At 45.4% G+C, this 17,865-nt stretch overlaps 1 protein-coding gene across 1 annotated transcript; it reads right to left on the bottom strand.

Moving 5' to 3' along the window:
* Positions 1-967: 967 nt before the first annotated feature.
* LOC310769554 (F-box only protein 6-like) lies at positions 968-8,416 on the bottom strand. Its single transcript, XM_083629037.1, has 4 exons — positions 8,304-8,416; positions 6,339-6,434; positions 4,579-4,708; positions 968-1,207 (listed from the first exon to the last, which is right to left on the bottom strand). Exons 1-4 carry the CDS (start codon positions 8,384-8,386, stop codon positions 1,052-1,054), a joined length of 465 nt encoding a protein of 154 aa, XP_083485163.1. The 5' UTR covers positions 8,387-8,416; the 3' UTR covers positions 968-1,051.
* Positions 8,417-17,865: the final 9,449 nt, after the last annotated feature.

Below are 17,865 nucleotides of genomic sequence, written 5' to 3'. Positions count from 1 at the left end.
ATCTGCAGCAGCTCAACCAGGTGCTGACCTTTAAAGCCCTAAACGGCCTCGGTCCAGTATACCTGAAGGAGCGTCTCCGCCTCCATCTTTCTGCCCGGACACTGAGGTCCAGCTCCGAGGGCCTTCTGGCGGTTCCCTCACTGCGAGATGTGAGGTTACAGGGAACCAGGCAGAGGGCCTTCTCAGTGGTGGCACCCGCCCTGTGGAACACCCTCCCACCAGATGTCAAGGAAATAAACAACTATCTGACTTTTAGAAGACATCTGAAGGCAGCCCTTTTTAAAGAAGTTTTTAATGTTTGATGTTTTGTTCTGTTTAATATTCTGTTGGGAGCCACCCAGAGTGGCTGGGGAAACCCAGCCAGATGGGCGAGGTATGTATCTATGTATGTATGTATGTATAAATAAAATTATTATTATTATTATTATTATTATTATTACTTCACCTGCCTTCATTTGCCATTGGTCTCTGCAGCCACAGCAGACGCTGCAACCTCCCACCAGTTTGACTTCACTCCCAAAAGCACAGACGTTTCCGAGGCAGACGGATGCCAACAACATTCCCCTGTTGCCTTCCCTTCCTGTATTTTAATGTCTATTTATTGAATTTGATATCCCACCTTTTTCTCCAAGAAGTTCCAGGTGCCTTGCATGGTTCTTCCCCTCCTCATTTAATCCCCATTAAGAACCCTGCATTGTAGGTTAGGCCAGGAGGCCATGACTGGCCCCAAATCACCCAGTGAGCCTCATGGCCAAGTGGGGGGGGGATTTGAACCTGGCATCTCCCAAGGCCCTAGTCCGACACTCTGACCGTTTTGCCACATTTCAATATATATTTTGATATGTGTCCTACCTCAAGAAGTGGGAGGCCGTACAGACATGTGGCAACAGCAACAGATCACAAAAATAATTTAAAATGCATTTATTCTGCGGTACGAAAAAATACCTTGTAAGAGTCTCACCCGCACAAGAACAAGTAAAAAAAACAATTGGCCCAGCCAAAGAAGGGGTGTGCTTTCTTTTCTCTCCAGCTTCAAAGGGAATTCAGCAAATCAGTTCCGTTGACCAACAGTGTAAGTAAACTTAAGGGTGATGCTGGTGTTAGTTATGCGCACACCTTTATGGTTACGTTCATTGACATTTTGGCCTCGGTGTTCAAAGTAGATGTAGCGGACACCAGGAGGGCAGCCAAAGATGGAGTAACAAACCTACAGGATGGGGGGGGGGGAGAGAGAAAGATGGGTGGTGATTTGGGTAAAGTTTAATTTATGCATTATTATTCCTTGCCTGTCCCTTCACCAAAATGTCCCATAGGGCAGGCTGTTGCAGCATTTATTTATTTCTCTTTTTTTATAAGATGTTTATTAGGATTTTACAAAAAGCAAAAATTAACAGAATAAAAAGAAGACAAGAAAAAAAAAGAAAAAATACAAAAAATACAAAAATACATAAAAAAGAAAATACAAAATACAAAAAAGAAATAAGTAGAAAAAGTTAAAAACAAATCCATTTTTTTCATATCTTTAAGCTCGTTTGCTTGTTTCCTTGACCTCCTCACACCTCCCTTTTTTGTATTCCCGTTCACATAGTCAGTTCAGCAAATCCTTACCCTCTTTCATTTATCTTAACTCTATATCTTAACATATTATAACTGTATATTTTCATCCATTATCAGTCCATTTTTACATATTCTTATTGGCCTTGTTGCTAATGCCACTTAATTTCGATCCAACATCATTTTAACATTCATTAATTTTACAATATTTCTGCAGATAGTCTTTGAATTTCTTCCAATCTTCTTCCACCGACTCTTCTCCCTGGTCTCGGATTCTGCCAGTCATTTCCGCCAGTTCCATATAGTCCATCACCTTCATCTGCCACTCTTCCAGGGTGGGTAGCTCTTGTGTCTTCCAATACTTTGCAATAAGTATTGCAAAGTAGTTAGACCTAAGGTCCAAAAGATATTTCGGGATATCCTTAAATATATCCACTCTTGATTTGTTTATTTCCAAGGTATTCTGGAAGTGCAGACTCAGTATTTTGTCTCTCTCCTCTTTTGATCGGAGGGTAATCAACAGTCTCTCGCCCTGTTCTTTCTCCCTCCTCTTCCAAGTCTGAAAGCACTCACTATCTTGAAGTCTTGTTTATCATCCAGGTTCCAAAAGTCTGCAAATTCCTGTGTAAGAAAGTCACTCAAACTATCTTTCTCAAGTTCAGGTACAGCCCTGATCCTTAGATTTGTCTGTTTTTCTTTTAATTCAATCATAGACAGTAATGACTTGTGGTCCTCAAGCTGCCTACATATTGGTGGCAGCATTTATTTCAAAGTACAGTTGTACCTCAGTTTTCAAACATAATCCGTTCCGGAAGACCGTTCGAGTTCTGAAACATTTGAAAACCAAGGCACAAAGGGCAGTCTTCAAATTTAATAAATAAAATTGAGAAAAATAACATACAGTGGTTACCTCGGCATGTTCGACTTCCGAGGTGTGTTTGAAAACCGAAGCATTTACTTTCAGGGTTTATGGCGTTCAAAAACCGAAAAGCTTTGTCAACAGAGACGTTCAGAAACCATGGTACCACTGTAATTTTCAAAATAAGATTTGCAAATGCAAAAATAAAGTAAGATTTGCAAATCCAAAAATAAAATTCGTATAAAGTACATAATAAGGGAAGCAGGTGGCACTGTGGTCTAAACCACTGAGCCTATGGCTTGCCAATTGGAAGGTCAGTGGTTCGAACCCCCGCGGCGAGGTGAGCTCCCATTGCTTGTTCCCAGCTCCTGCCAACCTAGCAGTTTGAAAGCACGTCAAAGTGCAAGTAGATAAATAGGTACCACTCTGGCGGGAAGGTAAACAGTGTTTCCGTGCACTGCTCTGGTTTCGCCAGAAGCAGCTTAGTCATGCTGGCCACATGACCCGGAAAAACTGCCTGCGGACAAACGTCGGCTCCCTCAGCCAGTAAAGCGAGATGAGCACCGCAACCCCGGAGTTGTTCATGACTGGACTTAACTGTCAGGGGTCCTTTCCCTTTCCCTTTAGAGTGCATAAGAAAAACAGTCATAAAGAGGAACAAAAACGCAACAGTAATCTTTTAAAAGCTGTAAAAGGAATGAATAGTTATACTGAGACAGTTACGGAATACACACAACTGTTCCAAAATGGAAGAGCACAGTAGAAATTGTGCAACAGAGGTGAACCCCACAAAGATAGGGGGCAAGGCAGAAATCTCTCTTAGGACCCATTTGTTGAAGACTACGACTCCTGGGGCCCCAACCTTCCACCTGGGTTATTAATAAATAAATAAATAAAACAAAACAAAACAGTGTTATCTTGGTTCCTGAACAGAATGCATTCCAGAAATCCGTTCGACTTCCAAAACCAAGGTGTGGCTTCCGATTGGCACAGGTGCGCAGAAACAATAGTAGAAGCCGCATTGGATGTCTGGCTTCCGAAAGCGTTAGAAAACCAGAAGACTCCAGGTTTCGATTGTTTGAAAGCCAAAACGTACGAGTACCAAGGCATTCAGGAACCAGAGTACCAAAGCGTTCAGGAACCAAGGTACCACTGTAATAATTTTTTATTATTTATACCCTGCCCATCTGGCTGGGTTTCCCCAGCCACTCTGGGTGGCTTACAGTTAAGTTTTATTTATTTATTCGACTTATATACTCCCCTTCATCACAAGAGCAGTTCACAAGGTGAAAATACAAGGTGAAAGCACAAATAAATAGTTAAAACAAAAACAACAAAACAGTAACCTCCCTCCCAGAAACATATTTAAAAGGCTGTAGAATATTAATCAGCATAAGGCCCGGTTGAAGAGAAACGTTTTCATCTGGCACCTAAAGATATATAATGAAGGCACCAGGTGAACGTCCCTGGGGAGAGCATTCCACAAATAGGGAGCCACTGCAGAAAAGGCCCCGGCTCTTGGGTTGCCACCTTCTGGAAGGGGCACACGAAGGTGGGTCTCAGATGATGATTGCAGGGTCCGGGTCAGTTTGGCTGCAGCTCCAATCTGGTGGAACGCTCTGTCACAAGAGACTAGGGCCCTGCGGGATTTGAGATCTTTCCGCAGGGCCTGCAAGACAGAGCTGTTCCACCAGGCCTTTGGTCAGGGCACAGCCTGACTCCCTCCTTTGGCTATCTTTACAGAATTTAAGCTTAATGGTTGCCATCAATTGGATTTTAATTAATTTTTATAATGAAATGCTTTTAGAATGTTGCACTATTTTATTGTTGTTAGCCGCCCTGAGCCCAGCTTCGGCTGGGGAGGGTGGGATATAAATAAAATTTATTATTATTATTATTATTATTATTATTATTATTATTATTATTACTATTACTATTATTATTATTATTTATATGGGGAGAGGCAGTCCTTGAAGTATTACGGTCCTGAGCCGTTTAAGGCTTTATAGGTCAAAACCAGCACTTTTGAATTAATTGGGTCAAGAAACTAATTGGAAGCTGGTACAGTTGGTGCCAGGTACATGCTCAAACCATCTTGCCTTGGTGAGCAACCTGGCCGCCAAATTCTGCACCAGCTGAAGCTTCCGAACCGTCTTCCTTCTTACCTCTCGCCACCTTCCATGTTTAGATCCATTCATGAACAAGTCTTCAGAACACCGCTCTCTTAGGACCTTGAAGTCTGCTGATAACAGCTGTACCCGCAGCTGGTATTGGGTGCCTTTGGTGCAGTAAAAACTATATTGAGAGACAGAGAAACAGAGAATATGCCACACCATAAAAATTGTACTGAATCCTCACTCTCACAAGGAGCTAAAATCTAAGAAGAGCCTGGCTGGTGGATCAGGATAATGGCCCATCTTAGCCCAGAATCCTCTTCTCTTCCTCTAATAATTGTCAAAGTTGTAATAGATATCATCTTGGCCCCTCTCCTGCCGATCACCACTGGGCATTTGGTAACGGATGACCCTGTGGCTGCGACAGAACTGCAACCCGTGATTCTGGTACGCACAAGGATTGTGAAGGTCTCATCCAGCAGCCCTGTCTGAAAGGAAAATACAACCCCACAGGAGTTGAACTTCAGAGCCAGCAATCCTGCACACTCCAGCTACCAGCCAGAGGCCCCTGCTGGGCCCACCCCACCCATGTTGTTAGAAGCCATGATGACAGAGTTTTGCTGGCCAGGGTAACTGGCAGTCAGTCACTGTCCACCTTAGGAAAGCAACGTGGATATTTTAAGGAAGCTGTCACGCCACCAAAGCTGGGCTTGGCATGGTAGTGAAAGCCTGCACAGGTCCAAAAAATGTTGGACCACTGTTGCAGCCTATTGCCATCTTTGGAACTGTCCGTGGTCCTGAAATCCAGGTCCTATCAGACACACTTGTCCCAATCCATCTAACTCGCTGGCCAACTCTGAAACTTCCCATGGTCCTGAACCCTAGGTTCAATCAGACCTGCGCCATTGTCCTGTCCATTTGCATTTCTTAGTCCAGAAAGTATTGATCTGATGTGTAGAGATCTTTCCTAATGTATAGCGATCTTTCCTAATCTAATTAATTCAAGAGGGTTCTGGAAGCTTCTCTGTGTGAAAGAAACAAGCAGAAGGTTCGTGATGTTTGGGTTATTCCTTTAGAGAAGCTGAATACAGCTGGTTTAAACTAGTTCTGTTATCTCAAGTCAAGGTCATGCAGACTATAAAAGTAAGGCCAGAAGGAGCCTGGGTTTCACTTTCTCTTTCTCTCTCTCTTCCTTCTGGTGTGGTGTTCTGTACATAGTATGTTTAGTGTTAAGGTTTAAACTTATTATAAGTTATTGTAAGTTTAAGTTAATTCTGCTGCAACTGGATTTCTTATGGACAGTGCCAATCCTGGATGTATTGGATTTGCAACCATTATGCTCATTGGCCTTCAGTAGCAGTAAAGCTCTGCTGGATGAAATATAATTGCCTCTGATCTATTTCTGGGGATCCTGCAACATGTTTGAGTTTTTACTCTACTAACTATACAGTGGTACCTCGGGTTACATACGCTTCAGGTTAAGCCCAGAAATAGTGCTTCAGGTTAAGAACTTTGCTTCAGGATGTGAACAGAAATTGTGCTCCGGCGGCGCGGCGGCAGTAGGAGGCCCCATTAGCTAAAGTGGTGCTTCAGGTTAAGAACAGTTTCAGGTTAAGAACAGACCTCCGGAACGAATTAAGCACTTAACCCAAGGTACCACTGTACATTGGAATCTACTCTGGATCAATATGGAGTAGAATTTCCATGACATGGCCAACCCATTGGCCACCTCTATCCTTTCGATCTACTGGAACCTTTGAGAGTGTCTTCTTGCCACACAAACTCACCAACATGGCACACACTGCACTCACCAATCGCTCACCACAACAGTGGGTTTGACCCTGTCTATCAGCTCATCCCAGTAGCCTTCGTCCTTCAAGATGATGAACTGAGACTTGGCGCAGAGCCTAAGTGAAAACCACAAAGTAACACCATCACTATCCTGCCTTTTGCTCCAAGGATTTGGGAGCGGGGGAAGTCGGCCACCGGAAGCGCCAAACCAAATGCAGCCCCATTGAAGGAGGCTCATCAACCCACCCATGGAGACTAGCAAGCCTCACTGCAGAAGGGCACTGGGACTTGGCCACTTATTAACGTGGTGCTCTAGGGAAATCCTGGCCTCCGTTTTGGGGACGTCGGTTGGCTGGTATTGGATCCTGCCTTGTTTAGTGTGCAAGAAGAAAGTTGCAAACCTGAAATCCACTCCCTGTGGCAGGGCTTTGAAAAAGTCCTGTGCAACACACGACCCACAAAGCTGAAAGCAGGCCAGAAACCAGAGGTTGTGGGAATGCTCTTCCTAGCGCCTGTTAGCCTCCTGAGAGGCAGCATAGTGTTCTGATCAGCGAATAACACATACAAAGCTGCCTTATAACATTGTTCCATCTAGCTCAGCATAGCCTACACTGACTGGCAGTGGCTCTCCAGGGTTTCAGGGAATCTCTCCTGACCCTACCTGGAGATCCGAGGGACTTTCTGCATGCAGAGCAGGTGAGCTGTGGCTCTTCCTACATTCCGGGCTGAGAAGTTAATACAGTGGTACCTTGGTTCTCAAATGCCTTGGTACTCAAACAATTTGGCCCCTGAATGCCACAAACCTGGAAGTAAATGTTCCGATTTGCAGGCGCTTTTCAGAAGCCAAATGTTTGACGCAGCTTCTGTTTGAGTGCAGGAAGCTCCTTGCAAGTGATCAGAAGCCGCGCCTGTTGGGTTTTTTGACTACGTGCAATTCTGTGCACCTTGACACAGAAGAAGAAGAAGAAGAAGAAGAGTTTGGATTTGATATCCCACCTTTCACTCCCTTTTAAGGAGTCTCAAAGCAGCTAACCTTCTCCTTTCCCTTCCTCCCCCACAACAAACACTCTGTGAGGTGAGTGGGGCTGAGAGACTTCAAAGAAGTGTGACTGGCCCAAGGTCACCCAGCAGCTGCATTTGGAGGAGCGGAGACGCGAACCCGGTTCCCCAGATTACGAGACTACCACTCTTAACCACTACACTACACTGGCTCACACAGAGTCAATTAGGAGCTAGCCGGCCAAGAAGACTGAGCAGAGGAGTTATCTGCCTAGAGATATGAAGTTTTGGAAACAGCTCTACCATTGGTTGAAGTCTCACACAGGCGTGATGATTTATGACCTTACTGACTGGAATGTGTTGGTTGATCAGTGTGGTGTTCTGAGAGTCGTTTGGAGTTTGTTAAGAGAGAGCTAGTTAAGATCCGTGCATCTGTTCATGTATATAGTAACTTGTAGAGTCTGCTGTAAATAATAAACACCTTATAAGTAATCAAGTTACTAGTAGCAGCATTTTGTTCCTGCTTCGTCCATCATGCCTGCAACTGATTGCTTTCTAGAACTCTGTGTATGCTCTGCTAAGGTCTGGCTAAGGTCCTGCAACAGGTCAAAGTTGCAAAACACCAATAGGTTTTTGAATGGTTTCAGGAGTCGGACGGATTCCCGGAACGGATTAAGTTCGAAAACCAAGGTACCACTGTACATGGGGGGTTTTTTTGCAGGGGGTGGGGAGAATGGTTGCAGTTTCATGCAGGTGTGTCTAACCCTATACCAATTTATTGGCTATTAAAAAGAACTCAATAGATTGAACTTGTTGATGTAAGTTGTGATTATTATTATTATTAATATTTTAAGAAACTGGTCCAGGATTGAGGAGAGGGTATCTAAAGGCAGGCTTCCATGCCGGCCCAAGATTCCCCACAGCAAAACAGTGAATCGCTCTCCCCATCTCCAGCTGAATCCCAGATCAAATGGTATTATCCTTACCCATCACAAGCAGCAAAGCATTTTTTAACCTGAAGACAGGGCCCATCATCCACAGGGTGGTTCCGCAGAAGAAAGTCCCTCATTCCAAGTCGCAGTGAGGCCTTTTCAGACACTTCCTGAATTTTCCATTGGGCCTCTCCAACGGTCTTGGTTGTCCAATAGTCCAAGCCATCTGTAGGAAAAGGAGACAAGTGATAGGGAAGGGTTAACAACATAAGAAGAGCCCTGCTGGATCAGGCCCAAGGTCCATCTAGTCCAGCATCCTATTCACACAACCTATAAATTACTGGGAAATTTATGAAAGGGCATGTTAAATAACATAATTTAAATACTTGTGGCATTGAGTGGTGTAGATATCTCAGGTTGTTAGTAAAACAGTGTACATTGTAGGCTACAATCCTAACCCCATTTACCTGGGGGTAAGCCCCACTGAATTCAATAGGACTTGCTTCTGAGTAGACACGGTTTGGACTGCATTTTTAAGTTCACAAGGTCTAATATTTTAAAGCGGGATCCAGAAATGAACTTTAAAATACTCCTGTTTTTTCCAATAGCTAGTACCAGCTTTTTGCCAGTTTTAATGCTCAGTTCCACTTTCCTGGGAAATCATGAAAACTGGAGTTCTGTAAATGCGGCTCTGGGATGCTGCCCCAGAAATCTGCAACTCCAGGGAGGGGGGGCTGGAGTCCATTGGGACTGGGAGGGCAGAAGGCAGAGAGCCCAGAGCCAATGACAAGAGAACCAACCAATTCTAGTTTGCTTGTCTCCACTCCTTTTCCTGTTGAGTTCAACACAGGCATCACTGTGGAGGAGGAGGAAGTACCAAACCCAGAGATGGTTGGAAAAAGTCAGGCAGGTGGGAACAGAGCCCCTCCTGCCCCCCTGCCATGGACCAGCCTCTCGAGATACAAAACCAAGAAGAGTTTTGTAGGTAGCTCTTCATTTCAGCAGGTTTAAGCGGCTCCCCGCTTCAGGAAATTCCTTCCCATTCCCAGTGACACAGCATTTTCTCCTTCCGCTGTAATTCACAACGGCCTACCTGACACCTGAGAGTCAAACTCTGCATGCAGAAATATGGTACAGCCTCGCTTTGCTTCAGCTATACCACTTCTGAATGCAGGTGAAGAAGCGATGTGTTTGGAAGGTTCCCGATGTAAAATAAATAAATTTACAGACCTAAGTTAGCCATGGCCACATAACAAAAGAGTGTGTCAAGGGGCAGGGAGTAGTTGTTTAGCATCCCTGAGATGCTTGGTTTCTTCAGGAAAGGAGAGATGTGTGTGTGTGTGTGTGTGTGTGTGTGTGTGTGTGTGTGTGTGTGTGTAAGAATTCACACATCTAATTTCCTATTCATCTGCACTCAGATGTGGGACAGTTCACAGGAACATAGGAAATTGTATTATACTGAATCAGATCATGGGTCTGCCTAGCTCAGAATTGTCTACCTGGAGATGCCATTGGAAATTGTGCCTGAAGCAGTATCTCCATCCCTGTTGTTCAGTCCGGACACTGAGGTCCAGCGCCGAGGGCCTTCTGGCATTCCCTCATTATGAGATGTGAGGTTACAGGGAACGAGGCAGAGGGCCTTCTCGGTGGTGGCACCCGCCCTGTGGAATGCCCTCCCTTCAGATGTCAAGAAAATAAACAACTACCTGACTTTTAGAAAACATCTGAAGGCAGCCCTGTTTAGGGAAGTTCTTAATGTTTGATGTTGTATTCTGTTTTTAATCTGTTGGGAACCACCCAGAGTGGCTGGGTAAACCCTGCCGGATGGGCAGGGTATAAATAATAATAATTAGTCGTAGTTGTTGTAGTAGTACCTGGGACCTGCTGCAGGCAGACCAGATGCCCCAACACTGAGTGTTTTTTTTAAGGACTATAAGCAGAGGCTTTTGGAAAGGACTGTGCAAATCAGTTCCCTCTCTGCTCAAGGCAGGCTTGTTGGTATTTCTCCCGAATAAGCAGGGACTTGCCTTCTCCAAAGGGGTTCTTGATCAAATTCTTTTCCAGGCGGCCCAAAATGTAGTAGGCCTTTATATCATATGGCACAACTGGCACACATTTGTTGCTGTCCTTCTGCCGGAAGAGCCGCTTCCAGAGAATGGGCAAGTCCACCAGGTCCCGCCAGCGGGAGCAGACTGGACGGCAGTTTCGAATCAGGTCGCCCATAGGGACAAGAGACAAGATATCCAACAGGAGGTGATCGGGCAAAACGCAGAGGCTTGCCATCGCCCTTCAAAGAGGTCCACTCCACCTGGAGAGGAGAACTGGGAGAGGGAGGGAGAGAAGCACACAAGAGGGATGTGATCACACTAAATCTCCTATCTAGGAAAGGGCAACCCAAATGATCGAGGGGATGGAACGATTCCCCTGTGAAGAAAGATTGAAACGTTTGGGACGTACAGTGGTACCTCGGTTTTCGAACGTCTCCTTTGACAAACATTTCAGTTTTCGAACGCCGAAAACCCGGAAGTAAACACTTCCGTTTTTGAACACACCTCTGCAGGCCGCCCTTTGCGGTTTTCGAACGTTTCGGAACTCGAACGGTCTTCTGGAATGGATTATGTTGGAAAACCGAGGTACCACTGTACAGTGGTACCTCGGGTTACATACACTTCAGGTTACATACGCTTCAGGTTACAGACTCCGCTAACCCAGAAATATTACCTCGGGTTAAGAACTTTGCTTCAGGATGAGAACAGAAATCGTGCTCCGGCGGCACGGCGGCAGTGGGAGGCCCCATTAGCTAAAGTGGTGCTTCAGGTTAAGAACAGTTTCAGGTTAAGTACGGACCTCAGGAACGAATTAAGTACTTAACCTGAGGTACCACTGTACTTAACCCTCGTACCTACGGGACCGCCTCTCCTGGTATGCCCCACGGAGGACCTTAAGGTCCATAAATAGCAGCACCCTAGAGGTCCTGGGCCCTCTTTTGTTAGTTAGATTAGCCTCAGCCAGACCCAGGGCCTTTTCAACACTGGCTCCGGCCTGGTGGAATGCTCTGTCTCATGAGACCAGGGCCCTGTGCGATCTGATTTCTTTCCGCAGGGCCTGTAAGACAGAGTTGTTCTGCCTGGCTTTTGGCTTAGAATCAATTTGATTCCCTTCCCCTCTTTCTTTTTTCCTTTCTCCTCCTGTTAATGTTTTAATGTTGTATTTTAATCTTGCTCTTTAAGTTGTATTTTAATCAACTTGTTTTTATTATTGGTTGTTAGCCGGCCTGAGCCCGGTCTTGGCTGGGGAGGGTGGGGTATAAATAAATTATTATTATTATTATTATTATTATTATTATTATTATTATTATTATTTATTTATTATTATTATTATTAACCTGAGGTACCACTGTATAAGGTTAGAGGAAAGCTGAGTAAGAGGCGACATGATAAAAGTTTATAAAAATTATGCTTGGCATTGAGAAAGTGGATAAAGAAGTGCTTTTCTCCTTCTCTCCCAACATTGGAACTTGGGGACATCCAGTGAAGTGGGCATCCATTGAAACTAAATCCACTGAAACTAAACCAGGAAGAGGGACTTCTCGGTAGTGGCACCCACCCTGTGGAAAGCCCTCCCATCAGATGTCAAGGAGATGAGTAACTCTATAACCTTTAGAAGACATCTGAAAGCAGCCCTGTATGTAAAGGTAAAGGACCACTGGACGGCTAAATCCAGTCAAAGGCAACTATGGGGTTGCAGCGCTCATCTCGCTTTCAGGCCGAGGGAGACGGCGTTTGTCCACAGACAGCTTTCTGGATCATGTGGCCAGCAGGACTAAACCACATCTGGCACAACAGAAACACTGTGACAGAAACCAGAGTGCATGGAAACGTTGTTTACCTTCCCTCCGCAGCAATACCTATTTATCTACTTGTACTGGTTTTCTTTCAAACTGCTAGGTTAGCAGGAGCTGGGACAGAGCAACAGGAGCTCATTCTGTCACAGGGATTTGAACCACTAACTTTCCAGTCGGTAAGCCCAAGAGGCTCAGTGGTTTAGACTACAGTGCCACCCGCGTCCCTAGCCCTGTAAAGGGAAGTTTTAAACATGTTATATTTTAATATGTTTTTCTATACATTGGAAGCCACCCAGAGAGGCAGGGGCAACTCAGTCAGATGGATAGAGTACAATTATTATTATTATTATTATAGGAAGATTCAGGACATATAACAGAAAATACTTCTTCATGCAATGCAGAGTTAAACTGTGGAACTCTCTCCCACTTGAAGCACCAGCATGGATGGCTCATATCCTGCTTGTGGGATTCCCCCTCAGGGACCTGATGCAACAGGTCTCCTCTGATGTTCTCATAAATAGCAGAGACACCAGAAACTGCCTTGCACTAAGTCAAACCATTGATCTATCTAGTTCAGTATTGTCTGCACTGACTGGCAGAAGTCTTGCAGGATTTCAGACAAAGCTGTCCCCCAGCCCTACCTAGTGATGACAGGGACTTGACCTGGGATACTACCTGCATGCATGGAAATAGACAACGCCAAGGAAGGCCCTTGCAACACAGTGTTGCTGTGTCTGGGCCACCCAGTGAGGGAGGCTGCCCATAGGCTGGAATGCAGGGAGACCAGCAGTAGGGGGCGCCAATGACAAAGAGAGCCAGCTAAGTCTGGTTTCATCCCTGCTGAGTTCTGCAGTCTTAAGGAGGAAGGTGCCATCAATCAATACTAATCCCTGGGGGTGGTTGTAAAAAAAAAAAAAAGCAGGCAGGCAGGGCCTGGCTAAGGTTCATGGGGCAGAGAATTCTATCCACTGAAGTCAATAGACCTTCATTGTGATTATTACGCATTCAAATAAAATGTGCATGATTATTTAAATCTATTAATTGTTGGATATTATTATTTCTAATTGTTTCTAACATGCATTCTTTTAAACCGTTGTACTTAACTGATCACATGAGATGTTGTGAGCCGCTTTGGGCACAATTTTGTGGGCAAGTGGCATACAAATAAACAGATAATGTTGGTGATGATATATCCCGCCTTTCTCCATAAGCTCAAGGTGGTGCACCCCAGCTCTGCCCCCTCATCATTTAACCCCCCACAACAACCCTGCGAGGTGCATTTTGCTGAGAGGCAGTGACTAGCCCAAGGTCACACCCGGTGAGCTTCAAAGCCCAGTGTGAGATTTGAACCCAAGTCTTACTCTGGCACTCTTAACCATGATATCACACCTTGTAGGCTGGACCCATCCTTTAAAATTAACATGCAGCTGCATGTTTAGAAGGCTGGGGAACCAACTGCCTTTTATTTTTTCGATGGGGGTTAAAATAGATTGTGAGGTTGTGGCGTTTGCCCTCTTAGGTGGGTCATAAGGAAAGGGTTAAATGAGTGTGAAGTGATTAGCCAGTGGGAACCCAAGGGGAGGAGTTAGAGTTAGAATTGTGTAAAAGTCAGTTGGGAGTTGGAGAAGGAAGAGGGAGGATATAAGTCTGTGGACTGGTCTAGTTTTGATGTGAGAGTGAGTGATTCAGATAGACAGGTGGGATAATCAGTTAGACGTTAATAGGAAGCTATAGGCCGGTATAGAAACTAAGGATAAAAAAACTGACAAGAAAAATTATCTTAAACCATAACCTTGTTAATGCTTATAAAATAAACTTGATTATTTGTTTTAATGTTGACAACTGTCTGGACTCTGTGTGTACACGAGAGAAACGGGTTGGTGGCAGCGGGGAAGTGATCATAGTGGTGGCACAGGGATCAATAGACCGTCAAACGTCCGGGGACCCTGTGTGATCCCCACAGAGGTATATAGAATTCATTGAGGCAGGGTGGGGGTAAAGAGTAACTTTCTCCCGTTATTCACACTACACAGGAGTTTTTGGGGGGTGAGTGGGAGCACACTGGTAACAGGGATGGGGCTGGTCCACTCCACCAGCTCTCTTAACATGCACCAAGGCACCCTGAACCACCAAGAGGGAGAGGAGTTTGCAAAACTACTCATTCCAAGGGTTGTAGCCAGCTAAATTATTCTCAGGAGCGGGCCCATAGCAATGAATGAACCTGCTAGTTATGTCCATTAACTCCACTGGATCTACTCCGAGTTGGAAACTAGCTAGAGAGACTTAAAGATGCTTAACTGCTCAATTCTCTCATTCTTTGGGTCCTGCCCAGTTGCAGGAATTTATGTATAGGTTGGGGGGGTGTTGCCCCTCCAGCAGATATCATGCACATGCAGCCCACTACCAAAATCAGCACAATCACTTTTGTGACTTTTGTGATTTATCCCCACAAAACACTTCATCGCAGTTTCTTCCTATCTATTCAAAGGGCCTTTGCTGCATGATGCCAAATGTAACAATTCACTGATAAATTTATCTGTGTACTGGCTCACAGGGAAAACACCAGAAATTCATATAGACATGTGAGCTCAGCTACTCAGCCCTCTGCCTGAGTGATTCCTGGCATCCTGATACCCGAGTGCCAGACAGGTAGCCATTCCAGAAATAACAAACCCAGATGAAGACAAAAGGGTGTGATTAACTTGGCTGGGAAATAGGGAAATGTAAATATCTATTTTGTTACACTTGATGGGTGTTTGGTGGAGGGCAAGGAGAACCATGGGGCAGGGTCTAGGATGCTCAGATTACTGCCTCCAGAACTCCCCTTTCATGATGTAACCATGATGTATTAGTGATGTAGTTTGGGCGGGGTGTAACATGGGGATAAGCAGCTAATAAAAGTTTGGGGGCTTTTGTGTTCGGGGCTTCCATCTTGTTCCACCTTGTGGCAGGTGGGAGTCCTGTCGCGAAAGTCTTCAATAAAGACCAAGCCTACTGGCTGCTGTTTTGCTCTGGTATTCCTGGCTGGTGTCCTTGTTTTTTGTCCAAGGGACAGATTTCTCTGTTAACAGCCCAAAGCTAAGAGGCTCCTCGTTTGCCAAAAAACTTCTAGGGGCAGTGTGGTGCGATGGTTAGAGTGTCGGACTAGGGCCTTGAGAAACCAGGGTTCAAATATCCCAATTAGCCATGAAGCTCACTGGGTGACTCACTACCTCTCAGCCAAACCTACCTCACAGGGTTGTTGCAGAGATTCAGTGAGGAGGGGGCAGAGCCATGTACAACACCTTGAGCTTCTTGGAGAAAAAGGTGGGATTTAAAGGCAATAAAACAAAACAAATAATACTGACTTGGGAAGGGTGCAGGAAACAAAACCGTGTAGGCTCCAAATTGAAGTCGAGTCTCTGCCCCGCTGAGCAACCAGCAGAAAGGGGAGGAGCAAGATGGAAGTTGGGCGTGTCCCCCTCCTCCTCCCATAGCCCCTCCCTTTATAGAAATCCTGGGCAAGGCTCATTTGCATACGATTTAGAGGGCCTTACGCACAGCTGCTGTGGCTTTACTCTTTATCCTCTTAATCATTTTCTGGGGGGTATCCTGGGTTTGCTTACCCAAGAGTAACTCAGACTGAAATCGTCGGGGCTTACTTCTGAGTAGTAGGCAATGGGCTGTCTGCGGTGCAAGTCCTACTCAGAGTAGGCCCATTGACATTCGTGGACAAGAGTAACTTGGGATAAATAATTTCGGTGGATCAACTCTGAGAAGGACTGTGTTGGGTCCAGCACAACTGCATGTTTGTTTAGTCGTTTAGTCGTGTCTGACTCTTCGTGACCCCCTGGACCAGAGCACGCCAGGCACTCCTGTCTCCCACTGCTTCCTGCAGTTTAGTCAAACTCATGCTGGGAGCTTCGAGAACACTGTCCAGCCATCTCGTCCTCTGTCGTCCCCTTCTCCTTGTGCCCTCCATCTTTCCCAACATCAGGGTCTTTTCCAGGGTGTCTTCTCTTCTTATGGGGTGGCCAAAGTATTGGAGCCTCAGCTTCAGGATCTGTCCTTCCAGTGAGCACTCAGGGCTGATTTCCTTAAGAATGGATAGGTTTGATCTTCTTCTTCTTTGATCTTCTTCTTCCATGGGACTCTCAAGAGTCTCCTCCAGCACCATAATTCAAAAGCATCAATTCTTCGGCGATCAGCCTTCTTTATGGTCCAGCTCTCACTTCCATACATCACTACTGGGAAAACCATAGCTTTAACTATACGGACCTTTGTTGGCAAGGTGATGTCTCTGCTTTTTAATATGCTATCTAGGTTTGTCATTGCTTTCCTCCCAAGACGCAGGCGTCTTTTAATTTCGTGACTGCTGTCACCATCTGCAGTGATCATGGAGCCCAAGAAAGTAAAATCTCTCACTGCCTCCATTTCTTCCCCTTCTGTTTGCCAGGAGGTGATGGGACCAGCTGCATAGCACTGCACATTTAAAGTTCTCCATTGCAAGCTTTCAAATGATTCCCTGCGCTGAGCCGCCTTCCGTTTACTCTCAAGTAAGTCTCACGGAAGTCAGTGGGGCTTGCTTCCAAGTAACGGCGCTGCTGGCCTTCCATTAACTCTCTTTCCTCCTCTCTCCAAGGATGTTTGGTGAAATAAGAATAAAAATGGGGTCCCTTCAAGGGGTTCAGCTTCTTAAGGAAGACTGGACCTTCGGAGAGAGCGTAACTTTTAAGGCTCAAACCGGTCGGGAAATGAACAGAGACCAGACCAGGATATACAAAAGCAAAGCGGCTATATGCCTGGTCTTTATTAAAGCTGTTGCAACAGGGTGTTCCCCCCACACGCAGGAGAGAGGAGGAGGACCCAGGACAAAGGTGTGCAAGCCCTTATATAGACTTTGAAATTGCCCACCCTGGAGCTCAAGACCACTTCCAGAAACATCATACGTACATCACAGAAGGGGCAGACTACAACAGAAATCTGAGTGCGTTGTTTTTTTCCTCTTGTCTGCTAGGTTGCTTGATTGGATTACTTGGGAATCCTGGCCACTCTTTTGTTACTCAGTTCCTGAATCCAGGGCACAGGCTCACACCCTTTAAATGTGCCTTTAAGACAGGATTTGTGAAAGAGACAATGGGGAGATTTCCTATTTCCTTCGACCTTGCAGAGGAATATTTGAGGTCATTTTGGGAGAGAGAAAATAGTTTCAGTACTTTTCTGTGGGTTTCAGACATGTGGTTTACATATTTGTACGTGTTTCCTTGGTACATTTATGAACATCTATTTTATATATGGGACGTGGGTAGTGCTGTGGGTTAAACTACAAAGCCTAGGACTTGCCAATCAGAAGGTCGGCGGTTCACATCCCTACGACGGGGTGAGCTCCCATTGCTCGGTCCCTGCTCCTGCCAACCTAGCAGTACGAAAATACGTCAAAGTGCAAGTAGATAGTTTCCGCTCCAGCGGGAAGGTAAATGGTGTTTCCGTGCACTGCTCTGGTTCGCCAGAAGTGGCTTAGGCATGCTGGCCACATGACCCGGAAGCTGTACGCCGGCTCCCTCGGCCAATAAAGCGAGATGAGCGCTGCAACCTGTAGCAGGAACCCCCCCACCCCAATCATTCTGTTTGTACAAACTTCACACACACACACACTCACACACTACATTCGCCACATTTCTGTTATAAATTCATGGAAAATCAACCATACATCGGATTTGCACTGTTCCATTTTATTTTGCTCCATATGACAAGAACTATCAAGGGGGGGTGCCTTGGTCCTGGTCAGCCATG

The sequence above is a fragment of the Podarcis filfolensis genome, assembly GCF_964270895.1.
Source record: "Podarcis filfolensis genome assembly, chromosome: 8".
NCBI classification, from domain to species: Eukaryota; Metazoa; Chordata; class Lepidosauria; order Squamata; family Lacertidae; genus Podarcis; species Podarcis filfolensis.
Note: the sequence above shows the minus strand (reverse complement) of the source record. Positions and strands in the feature narration are given on the sequence as shown.